Genomic DNA, 12,313 nt, shown 5'->3' on the forward strand with positions numbered 1-12,313 from the left:
CCTGACAAAGGAAAATGAGAACAGCTTGATCGCACGTATTTGTTTAAAAATCTGTTAATAAAGAACCAGAAGGCATTCATAAACACAAACACAGATATATAAAGAACGAGTAACATGCCTGTAGGAAAAGAAATTGTGGGGAAGCACAGAGCTACTCTGTCCACCAAGCATGGAGACAAAGCTTGAGGAGGTCAGATCTGCAAAAGGCTTTGTGACCCTGCAGGGGCAAATAACACCAGTGAGTGTTTTAATAGCTGGGTAAACACTGATCTGTTTCCAAGAAAAAACACTTTATACTAGCTTTTCATGCCAACTGGGGTTAAAAATGTATTAAGTAATTGTTTTGAATATTAAGATAACTTAAAACAATTAAGTAATAAAGACTGATGTGAGCAAAAAATTACAAATAAAATAATGAGTAAAAAGTGCATTCTGTTGGGCAAGTTTACTAATTAATTTAAGCCATGTTAGAATAAACACATTGAATAAAGTAATTGGCATTGATTGTGTTAAAATATTATTTATATGTCAATTCAACAAATGCACCTCTACCTTCAGTGCTCCTAAAGCATTGTAAATTAGCTGAAATATTGTCATTGCTCTCTGAGCCACTTTCATAACCCATTTTATAAAAAAAAAAATAGTCACACCTCACTTTTAACCCTCTAATGCGCAACATTCATTTTCTTTGTAACTTGTAAGTTACGATACTTAGCAATAAATTAATTCAGCCATTCAGAATTTAAGGTTTTCCTCAATTAACTTGTTTTTGATCATCGTACATCCTTATTTTATTTTTTAACTAACCTGCTTTTTGAATACACGTGGGTCAAAAATGACACACATTCATTTTCTATGTTAATTCATGTATGACTGAGGGTTTCTTTAGCACCAATCTTCATTTTTATTTCCCTTTATTACTTTATGAAGCTTTTTTATTTTTACATCAGATTTATAGACATGGGTCAGCCAGGACCTTTTCATAGCTCAACACAGTTCAGCACAGCTCCCGTCACACAGCTAACTCAGTACTGCTTTCAATTGTTTTATTCTAACTTTAGAAAATATCTGATGACAGTTAACTATTATTCAGTATTAGCAGCATATGTATTATTCTGTCTCTCTCTCTCAAACACACACACACACACACACACACACAGTGTGGTTAAACGGGTAGACCCAAATGCAGACACGATAGGCAGAGTTCAAATGAAGCATCATTCATTAATATAACGTTAAAAGTAATTATTATTAGCTAGCTGTGGACTACTGTATTAGTTAGCTAAATCTACTGCATTTAGCTAACTATAACTAAAAACTATAAAATAAATTGTTATACGTACTGTACTTAGCTAAGTTCATAGGAAAGTAGATAGCTTTAAAAAAATCTAAATTGGGGTACAGAGTATTTTTTTTTCTTTTAAGAACTTTATCTTGTATGTATTATTATTATTATTATTAGTAGTAGTAGTAGTAGTAGTAGTAGTAGTAGTAGTAGTAGTAGTAGTATTTACTCAATCTGTGTTTAAAAGTCAGAATCTTGGTAATTTACTATTATTTACAAAACTTACAAAGGTTTACAGTTTTATTTGTTTGTTTCTAGTGAATGTTTGAAACTGTTCTACTATATAAAAATATATAATTATTTATTCTTAATAAAATACTGTTAAAGGCTTTGATTGGTATGTACCTCTGTCAGTCAGATATGAGTCATATAGCAACTGAAAAACACAGACGAATGCTTTGAATTAGTAGCTGTTTTTATTTTTTTTCATTTATGAAATATATGCTTATACTTACAATAACTTAAATATATATTTACTAATTAAATATTATATAATGATTTACATGCACCCATTGTCACCCCTTTTAACAGGGACCAGTTATGCTCATTTCAAAATGTTTCTAAAAAAAAATTATATATATATATATATATTTGTAGACATTTTTTACTGTGTACATTTATATTTAATGCAAGAGACTTTAAAAAGACAACCCATAACCACGATGGTCCTTTCTACTCCTCTACAAGAGAGGATTGATAGATAGGTTGTGTTATGAAAGTAATTTGAAACTTAGCATTAATCACATCTTATCAAATATCAAACATATTACGCATAATGTATTTGGGTTATGTCCAAAAACTTTCCCAAAACACAGCTGACAGGGTAAAATGACTACAAGACACAAAACTTCAAACATATCATTGTAAACACTTTAAATTAGTAAACTGATTATAAATCATAGATATTTGGAACAAATATGTTTTACATTTATCTCTGTATATGTACCTGTTGCTGTCTTTTAATGAAAACTGTCTTTGTGTTTTCTATCTGTAGGCGTGATCTCCTCTGCGTTTGAGACGGCTGTGGTTATGGAGGGCGTGATGGAAACAGAGGAGAACTTTGTCCTCCTCCTCGACACAGGAATGGAGCTGAAGCTACGCTGTCATGTCAGGCATGGTCTGATATAAAGTGAGTATGAAAAGGTTCTTTAAGGTTACCTCAGAGAATTTACATAAATGAAACAATTAACTTGATACAGTAATGTGTTTTCAATGTGTAATTTAAACCTCTTATTTAAATCATCTGGACTAAGGGAATTCTTGCATATCTTTTTAAATTCACCTTTAAATACACATGGATATACAATAATACATCTAGACCTAATCTTGTCCTAAACCTGAAAAATGTGAAGTCATCATAAATTCATAAAATCTTCAATCATCTGGAGAAACTGTTTAGGTGGTTGAAATGGGTTTATCAGACTACAACACTATAGTACAATATGTGAATGTAAATGTGGGTCACACCTAACTTCACTTTTACACACATTCTAGTCCACTAATACTGAGATACTGCTTAATAAAACAGAGAACACACTTGGTGTTGCTTAGTTTGTGGAGGTATTAAGTGCTTTAATTACTCCATGCTCATGTTTTGTACATCAAAACAATACTAAATGTTTTCACTTCTTCCTTTTCAGGACAAAAAATTAAGAGTTTTTGTAGTGTTTTATTAGGTTGTTCAGGTTGATTTAATATTGTGAGGGATTATTGTGTTTTTTAATATGTTAACATAGATTTTTTTACTTTTCAATATTGTTATTGATATTTTGATATTTATTAAAGTTTTAATGATTAATGATCATTTGATGACTGCAGTAAACTTCTTCTGGGAAATAGGGTCTGCTGTTGAAATTTTGTTTGGTTATAAACCTGAGCATTTACAATTTCAGAGGAGTACCAGTAAGTAGTTAGATAATCACAATGTCGAGAGATCATATAAATTATAATAATTATATATTTATTGTAGTGTAAAGATTTGCAACATCTTTGGGCATATCTATCTAAACTTTGACTTTCTAAAATAACTTTCAAATTTTTTGCCTTTTATTATTTCACATTTGCCATCTGGAAATGCATATCTAGTTTTATTTGTTTTTTATATTTTTGTTTATCTATGTATTTTTTGCTAAAAGGAAGGCATTAAAAGTTTAATGCTAAAATATTTGATCAAATAAATGACAAACATTTTTTATTAAATTTGGCTTAGATTAATTAGATTTTGGTTAAGTTACTCCTAGTGTGAAATAAAGCTGAAAAACTTGCAAATATTATAAAAATAATAACATGCATTCAATTATTTTAATGCTGAAAAATAATGAGTTGATTAAGGTGTTGCTCAAGGCAAATGCATCCTGATAAAAGGACTCTATGATAACCACATAACTTGGTCACCTCTAGGTGGCAGTAAAGCGGTAGCTGCACATGCAGAGGAGCGGCTTTAAAGCTCGTTCTGAGGTAGGTCATTGTAATCAATATAATGTGAAATATAAGGTGAACATACAGCAAAAAACGCCACTATTAATTTAAACTCTGTTTATTCAGTTAGACAGTCGACTAATAAAGACAAATACACGAAAGTATTTATTAATAATGTTAAAATATATGTATTTTGACTAACCTAGCTAGGATAGCTAGCATTAGCTAGTTAATTTAGCTAACCAGCCTAGCTTACGCTACAAGCCGTTCAGGGCTAAGTGTATAATAACACAGAGGGAAATATGAACTTTTATCACAATGTTTAAACACGTTAGCTACAGAACACTAATAAATGTCTGAGAAATTAGAGTGTAAAAGGGTAACACTTTATAATACTCTGACTCATCAGGAGTAGACAGCTCCGGAACAGCAGGAGGTGTTATGAACACCTCAGGTGACTCTTTACTGACTGGCATAGTGTCCTCCTCAGCTGATCGAGGTGTCGTCTCCATAGGACTCCTGAGAGAGATAGATAGCCTTTATTATTATCCCACATTGTTTCAGCAGCACAAACAATAAAAGGAAAAGAGTGCAAAAAGGACACAAATATGATTAAATGTAAGAAAAACATACATACAATGGATGAGTAAAGTGTGGAGTGCATTTATAACTTAGAGCGTCTAGTGCGCCGCCTGGGGAGGTGGTGGTTATAAAGCCTCACAGCAATATATACACTGCTCAAAAAAATAAAGGGAACACTCAAATAACACAATAAAACTCCAAGTAAGTCAAACTTAGGAAGCAACACTGATTGACAATCAATTTCACCTGCTGTTGTGCAAATGGAATAGACAACAGGTGGAAATTATTGGCAATTAGCAAGACACACTTAATAAAGGAGTGGTTGTGCAGGTGGGGACCACAGACCACTTCTCAGAACCTATGCTGTCTGGCTGATGTTTTGGTCAGTTTTGAATGTTGGTGGTGCTTTCACACTCGTGGTAGCATGAGACGGACTCTACAACCCACACAAGTGGCTCAGGTAGTGCAGCTCATCCAGGATGGCACATCAATGCGAGCTGTGGCAAGAAGGTTTGCTGTGTCTGTCAGCGTAGTGTCTAGAGGCTGGAGGCGCTACCAGGAGACAGGCCAGTACACCAGGAGACGTGGAGGAGGCCGTAGGAGGGCAACAACCGAGCAGCAGGACCGCTACCTCCGCCTTTGTGCAAGAAGGAACAGGAGGAGCACTGCCAGAGCCCTGCAAAATGACCTCCAGCAGGCCACAAATGTGCATGTGTCTGCAAGGGCGTAGGAGCGGGCTTGATATTGGGGGGGACACATTTGCCAATATGAACCCAAGCCCACCCAATAGTTTCCTAGAACAACATTTGTGGAAATTACTTTTAATTAAAAGTAAATTATTATTATAAGGTGATTTTACAACCTAAACATATTACTCCACATTACAGCTACTGTTGTCAGAAAAATTATGCAAGCAATGTCTGAGTTATCACCTAATATTTAAAATAATATAACAGATTATTATTATTGTTATTATTATTATTATTATTATTATTATTATGTATTGGCATGTCAATTCTGTTGTATATTTACATTTTCTCCTGCACTTTTATTTTTTTCTACTGAGAGCTCTTCTTAAGATGGTGTCCTTTTATGTAAAAGAATGTAACTTTACGTTTCATAGAGACTTTTATAAACGTCAGGATATGTGGTCTTACTGTGAAATACAAATGAACAGAAGTCACGTTACAGCAGTGTTTCTCAACCCAGTTCTTATATATTCTACTGCATATTAAAACTGTTCTGCATATTCTACAGCTTCCTCTGGTGGATATACATGATTAATTTAGGCTCCATAGGGGGCTAAAGGATTTTAACAGGTAAACTCAGTAAATGACTGTTTATTAGCTGATCAGGTGGAAAACACTAGTTTAGGGCAGTGATCGGGGTTAAGTAACTGCTTTAAACTACCAACTTAAAGTACTGTACTAAATTCTGGCGATCATCTACATCCAGCTTCTAGATAACTAGTTAGTTAAATCAATTTTCGTTCATTATAGCTCAGAGTAAGTCCTGTAATCCTAAATGAATAAACAGTTTGAAAATGAAAGTGATTAGCTGATCAGGTACAGGGAAACATTACATATGTAATTTATTTTTTTCCTTTAACCCTGACTCCCAATCTAGCTAATTCCAAAGATAAGCTTACACACTAACACAGCTGCAGTTTATTAATCACAGTGGGTTTAAACTGTGTGCTGATTCAGAGACGTGTATTTTTAACCAGCTATCAGAAACATATCATCACAGTTGAAGTGGTTAGCCTATCGTTACCTTTCTTTTAGAAAAATCTCCGTATATCCAGATCTGTTTTAAAATCAGCTGAAGCTGCTGCGTCCCGATCCCGCTGCTAAATCTCACAGCGAGGGGGCGGGGCTTCCCCAACAGCAAACTGCCTCTGCTCCGCGCGCCGCAAAACCAGCAAGCTGATTGGCTGTTTCTACTGAGAGGCGTGACTTAATACCTGAACCGGCTCCGTGATTGGTCCGGTCTGTCTCCTCATTAATAGTACAGCTGACCTGAGCGAACTGATATCATTTTTGGGGGGGACAAATCCACCTGTTTCTAATATTGGGTGGGACATGTCCCACCCATCCCCCCCGGTTCCTACGCCTATGCATTTAAGCAAGGTTTAAGGCATGCGTATGCCTTCAAAAGTGTGCGGAGAGAGCGGGAATTAGTGGCATCATGTGGTAAAGTAGGGAATTGTTAGTAAATGCGCAAGCTTTTCTTCCTTCCGCATATTAGTTACCACATAAATCAAAATTAACAAAGGACGATTAAGCATTACTTTCCTTTATTTTTTACTTTATTACATATTTTTTCGGCATGTATAGTTAAAATTATTTCTGTATCTTATTCTGTATTATATGTATATGTAGTGTTAATTTTCCACTAACTTGTATATTTCACTTTGTAGTTTATATCAGTTTTATTTGTATTATCTGACAGTTGTAAAATCTAAAGTTGCTATATATATATATATATATATATATATATATATATATATATATATATATATATATATATATTAGCCGGGGCTACATGAGGAATATGCGAGAGTGGCGTATCCCATACTGAGATACCGAATGAATGCTTGAAAGAGAATACAAATTACATTTAAGAAAAAAAATATGCAAGAAATAAAAAATAAATAAATACCGGCCGTAAAACACTGTTAAACTGCTTTGTTTGTACATTTAGCTAGGCTAACTACCAATAATAATGGTCAGTAAAACAGCAAACACTGTTGTTTGGACATTTAGTTAGGCTAGCTACCAATAATAAAAGTCAGTAAAACGGCAAATGCTACATTTATACATTTAGCTAGGCTAGCTACCAATAATAATGTTCAGTAAATCAGCAAACTGCATATTTGAACATTTAGCTAGCTAGCAAACAATAATAATAGTCATTAAAACAACAATTGCTACATTTGTACATTTATCTAGGCTAATTAACAATAACAATAGACAGTAAAACAGGAAATGCTTTGTTTATACATTTGGTCAGTAAAATAGCAAATCCTGTATCGTGGCACGAGATCTCACGAGATTAAGACGTGACGATATTTCTCGTCAAGCTTAAACCTCTCACAGTTTAGTGTGGACTTTTTAAGATACAACACTGGCAACTGGCAACACAGTAGCAGCGAGTTTGGTGGTTGAGCAGTGAGCAGAAGAGGAAAATTCGGGGAATTTGCATAGAACAGAGGTCACGGGCGGACCGTGGTCCGGGTCCGGACCCAAACCTATTGAGAAGGATTTAATTGTATACACGCTTTGCGGCGCAGTAAATCACAGACCAATCACGTGTGAGGTAATATCACCAACCACTCTCTTCAGTCAATCAGATCTGTGCAGACGTGGAAAAAATAAATAAATAAACACACCGCTCCTCACGCGGGATCGAACCCGTGTTGTCAGGGTCGCGGTCCCGCTGCTCCGGCTGTTGAATTGGGACATGGCCGTGAAAAAACGCCTTTATAAGGAGATAGTGAGCCTGGGCGAGAATGGGCGGAAAAACGAGAACGGACGAAAACTAAAGTCACGCCGAGTGCGACAGAGAGACAGGCGAGGAATTTTGTATAACTGGATCATTCTGAATTCTAATTAAATACTCCTGGCATAGAAGATGCTTCTGCTACTTTTAACAGAGTGACAGACGGTAACAGAGTGACCAACAAGACTGTACTGTGCTTAAAACATGTTCTGTCTCTGTTTGCACTTCAAGCAGAGTCTTAATATGACTGGTTATGCATAGTTACATTACAAGAGATTTAGGAGAAAAAAAACACAAACCATAGTCTTAATATAACTGGATATGACAATCTCAGGCCTATAGGTTTCATGTCAAACATGTGTTGAGAAAACACAATGAGACTGGAGATCTGCAATATAAAAGCCGTTTATTAAAACACACATGGGTAAATATAGAGGTGAAGTAATACAAAGATAATAGTTTGTACTGGATAAAAACAATTAAGAAACTACATTATTTGGATATTCTTAGTAACTTTGGAGATTAAAAAAACCATAAGCAACATTTAATATTCAATAAGGAAAAGATAAGAGAGTATAAAACTTGAGTAATACAACACAACCAAATATCCCTCTATATCCCTCTATAGTAACAGATTTTTAATTGGACTGAACCATAGACAAACAAGAACACCAGCAGAGGGAGTGAATGAGCCTGTAACCTTACTGCGCAACAGTAACTAACCTAAAAACTGAGCTCTGTCTCACAAAGAATGTCCTGGAATATTCAAACTTACAAGACATACAAACATAACATGGAATTCTATACACATCATCCCTGGATAAGAATAGTTTTGCTGAACCTGTAAAATCCATTGTTAAATACAGTTCATATTTGTTTCTGGTGGAATTTATGATTTGCGCTTTTAATTGCCATGGGACAAATTTGGGACATTTTTCTCTCCTGTGTGAATGCGCTGGTGTTTTTTGAGATGACTCTGTGTAGTAAAACTCTTCCCACAGTCTGAGCAGTGATATGGTTTCTCTCCTGTGTGAATGCGCTGGTGTATTTTGAGATCACTCTGGGTAGTAAAACTCTTCCCACAGTCTGAGCAGTGATATGGTTTCTCTCCTGTGTGAATGCGCTGGTGACTTTTGAGAGTACTCTGTCGATTAAAACTCCTCCCACAGTCTGAGCAGTGATACGGTTTCTCTCCTGTGTGAATGCGCTGGTGATTTTTGAGAGTACTCTGTCGATTAAAACTCCCCCCACAGTCTGGGCATTGATACGGTTTCTCTCCTGTGTGAATGCGCTGATGTATTTTGAGTTTACTCTGTGTAGTAAAACACTTCCCACAGTCTGAGCAGTAATACGGTTTCTCTCCTGTGTGAATGCGCTGATGTATTTTGAGATCACTCTGTTGAGTAAAACTCTTCCCACAGTCGAAACAGTAATACGGTTTCTCTCCTGTGTGAATGCGCTGGTGTTTTTTGAGATCACTCTGTGTAGTAAAACTCTTCCCACAGTCTGAGCAGTGATACGGTTTCTCTCCTGTGTGAATGTGCTGATGTATTTTGAGTTTACTCTGTGTAGTAAAACTCTTCCCACAGTCTGAGCAGTGATACGGTTTCTCTCCTGTGTGAATGCGCTGGTGTCGTTGGAGATTACTCTGTTGATTAAAACTCCTCCCACAGTCTGAGCAGTGATACGGTTTCTCTCCTGTGTGAATGCGCTGGTGTATTTTGAGATTAATCTGTGTAGTAAAACTCTTCCTACAGTCTGAACAGTGATACGGTTTCTCTCCTGTGTGAATGCGCTGATGCAGTTTGAGATTACTCTGTTCAGTAAAACTCTTCCCACAGTCCGAGCAGTGATGCGGTTTCTCTCCTGTGTGAATGCGCTGGTGTATTTTGAGAGCACTCTGTTGATTAAAACTCTTCCCACAGTCCGAGCAGTGATGCGGTTTCTCTCCTGTGTGAATGCGCTGGTGTATTTTGAGAGCACTCTGTTCAGTAAAACTCTTCCCACAGTCCGAGCAGTGATGCGGTTTCTCTCCTGTGTGAATGCGCTGATGCCGTTTGACAGTCTCCAGTCGATTAAAGCTCTTCCCACAGTCTGAGCAGTAATAAGGTTTCTCTCCTGTGTGAATGCGCTGGTGTATTTTGAGAGTACTCTGTGTAATAAAGCTCTTCCCACAGTCTGAGCAGTAATAAGGTTTCTCTCCTGTGTGAATGCGCTGATGTATTTTAAGTTTACTCTGTGTAATAAAACTCTTCCCACAGTCTGAGCAGTGATGTGGTCTCTCTCCTGTGTGAATGCGCTGGTGTTTTTTGAGATCACTCTGTTTAGTAAAACTCTTGACAGAGTGCTGATGTTTCTCCATGTTGGGACTTGGCTTCATTTGTCTTTTAAATGTAGCAAACAATTTCTGCGTGTTCTGCGTGTTCTGGAGATTCTGGAGATTCTTCAGGACGGCTTGTGCTTCACCTCTTTCAGCAGTTTAACTTTGCTCTTAGTTAAATATCCTGGTTGTTGGTGATGAATTTCAGGAAAATATTTTAATTTCTGGAAAACACAAAGAAAAATGCCATTGAATATTAAAATAAAAGCAGGTCAATTAACTAAAGAGATTCTAAGTCATTCTAAGAGAGTGATGTTACCCTTTAATCTGAAGCTTTGAGGTGTGTGCCGAAAAAACGACACACATTGGTTCAAATCACATTGCCGATGCTTGATTTGTTCTTCATCACGACAGATGATGTCCAAAGCTTTTTCCTTTAAACCAATTTATAAAAGTTTCCACACATTAACCAAATACATTAATCCAAATCAATGCTTCACAAACCTGATTTTTTTTTTTTTAACAACTCCTGAAACAGTTCATTATTTTCCACCACACTGGCTTCAGGCTAACAGTGATATGCGCTCCTGAGTTCAAGATGTGTTTTTTGGAAATGTTGATCCGATGCAGTTGTCTTGTTGGTGCAGGGAATTGTAGTTCAAAATAAAATCACAGCAAAATAATGACCTCTTTACTGTTACAACACATCAACCAACCTCCAACAGGAGTGTAAAACATAAGAGTCTCTTTTGTTTACTAAAGGTTAACACAATTATAACAATTTGTAAGAATTCATATTATTTTATGTAGTTCTTTTTCAATAATTTTTGTAGTCTTTTTAACCTCTTACACAAATGTTTAATTGTGTATTTTTGTCAAGTTGCTCAAAGTGTGATTCTTCTTCTTCTTATTATTATTATTATCAAATTCATGTTTTTGTTATTATTATTATTATCATCATTATTAAAGTATCAGCAAAAGAGCAGCTGGAGACTGTATTCCACAGTAATGGTTTAACTGGGATTTCTTAAAAACAGCGGGGCTAAAGATGTTGTAATTTGCTAATATTTGTGTTTGTTATTACAGTGAAATAGCAAGTTTTCTGTTATATCAGTAAGCTAATAAATGTTACTTGTGAAATTCATCTTCTTGCCTGAACTTTTCCTCACTATAATCACTAAATCTTTCATTCTTACATTTAATATTTTACAAGTGGCTTTTACAAGACTTTTATTTTGACGGGAGAGTCACATGACTTACCAGCAACTGTTGTGGTGGAAACGGAATAAGTAAAGGAAAATTAACTAAACTAAACTAAACTAAATTAGTGTAACTAAGAATGTGTAGAGACTGATCACACAAACTTAAAAAGGAATTTCCACAGAACTGATTTATCTCAGGTGTGTGTTAGTGATGTGGGGGAGGGGGGGCAGGAGTGTGAGGTTCCGTTATCCTGTGTATGATCTGTAAAGCCCCCCCCATCCCCAGCTCCCCGACCCCCTACTGCAGACTGCTGAGCAGAGCTAGTAGAAGATCCAGTGCTGGTGGTGTAAATGCTGCACATGCTGAAGGTGGTGTGGGTGGTGTGGGTGTAGGAGTGAATGTAGAACAGCGTGTTGAAAAAAAAGAGAGAGAGAGGGAGAGAGAGAGAGAGAGAGAGAGAGAAACTTCTCCGTACCTTCTGTAGTTCAGCTGATCCTGCTCTTCCTCCTCTAGACACTGAAAGCGGGTTTTACCTCTTTGAAAACTTGAATGATCTTAATTTGTACATCTGAGTATCAATTAAAGACATTGAAGGTATTTTTTCTGAAAGAGAACTGCGTTTAGGTGTTGGCTAGCGTTCATGTTTGGTAATTATAACTAGAAAGCTAGCTAGCAGCCACAAAGTGAGCCTCTGAGATTATCAACGAATAAACGTATAATAATAAAAAAGTATCACCATAAATACATGATATACAAATAAACATATTCCATATTATCATACATCACATAAAACATTACTTATTCCCATACAATATGAAAAGTGACTTTATAATATCGTAATTTATCACCACCATATCCACCACATCTTACCTCAGAAAGAGCTGAATAACTTTCCAGTTGCACAAGCTTCACTTTATTCTGTTCAATGAATCAGTAGGAGTCGA

The 12,313-nt window shown here is 36.0% G+C and overlaps 6 protein-coding genes across 7 annotated transcripts in view; 1 reads left to right on the forward strand and 5 right to left on the reverse strand.

The window, feature by feature from the left end:
* Positions 1-11,874, reverse strand: part of LOC125801445 (zinc finger protein 239-like) — a 173,482-nt gene extending 161,608 nt beyond the window's left edge. Inside the window, exon 1 of the mRNA XM_049478195.1 lies at positions 11,845-11,874. The gene's annotated coding sequence lies outside the window, so the exon portion shown is untranslated. The remainder of the gene's footprint in view (positions 1-11,844) is intronic.
* Positions 1-12,313, reverse strand: part of LOC125801539 (gastrula zinc finger protein XlCGF49.1-like) — a 143,742-nt gene that overhangs the window by 89,825 nt on the left and 41,604 nt on the right. The window lies entirely within an intron of this gene.
* Positions 1-12,313, reverse strand: part of LOC125801664 (zinc finger protein 271-like) — a 102,210-nt gene that overhangs the window by 46,413 nt on the left and 43,484 nt on the right. The gene's annotated exons all lie outside the window — the stretch shown is intronic.
* Positions 1-12,313, reverse strand: part of LOC111188756 (zinc finger protein 665-like) — a 427,711-nt gene that overhangs the window by 31,508 nt on the left and 383,890 nt on the right. The gene's annotated exons all lie outside the window — the stretch shown is intronic.
* Positions 2,339-12,313, forward strand: part of LOC111188587 (NACHT, LRR and PYD domains-containing protein 14-like) — a 252,123-nt gene continuing 242,148 nt past the window's right edge. Inside the window, exon 1 of one of the 2 annotated variants that reach the window (XM_049477161.1) lies at positions 2,339-2,474. The gene's annotated coding sequence lies outside the window, so the exon portion shown is untranslated. Of the gene's footprint in view, positions 2,475-4,158; positions 4,218-12,313 lie in introns of those variants that run through there. The other variant, XM_049477163.1, reaches the window with a different exon arrangement.
* Positions 8,236-10,259, reverse strand: LOC125801180 (zinc finger protein 585A-like). Its single transcript, XM_049477466.1, has one exon. It carries the CDS (start codon positions 10,224-10,226, stop codon positions 8,751-8,753), a length of 1,476 nt encoding a protein of 491 aa, XP_049333423.1. The 5' UTR covers positions 10,227-10,259; the 3' UTR covers positions 8,236-8,750.

The sequence above is a fragment of the Astyanax mexicanus genome, chromosome 4 (assembly GCF_023375975.1).
Source record: "Astyanax mexicanus isolate ESR-SI-001 chromosome 4, AstMex3_surface, whole genome shotgun sequence".
Classification (NCBI taxonomy): domain Eukaryota; kingdom Metazoa; phylum Chordata; class Actinopteri; order Characiformes; family Acestrorhamphidae; genus Astyanax; species Astyanax mexicanus.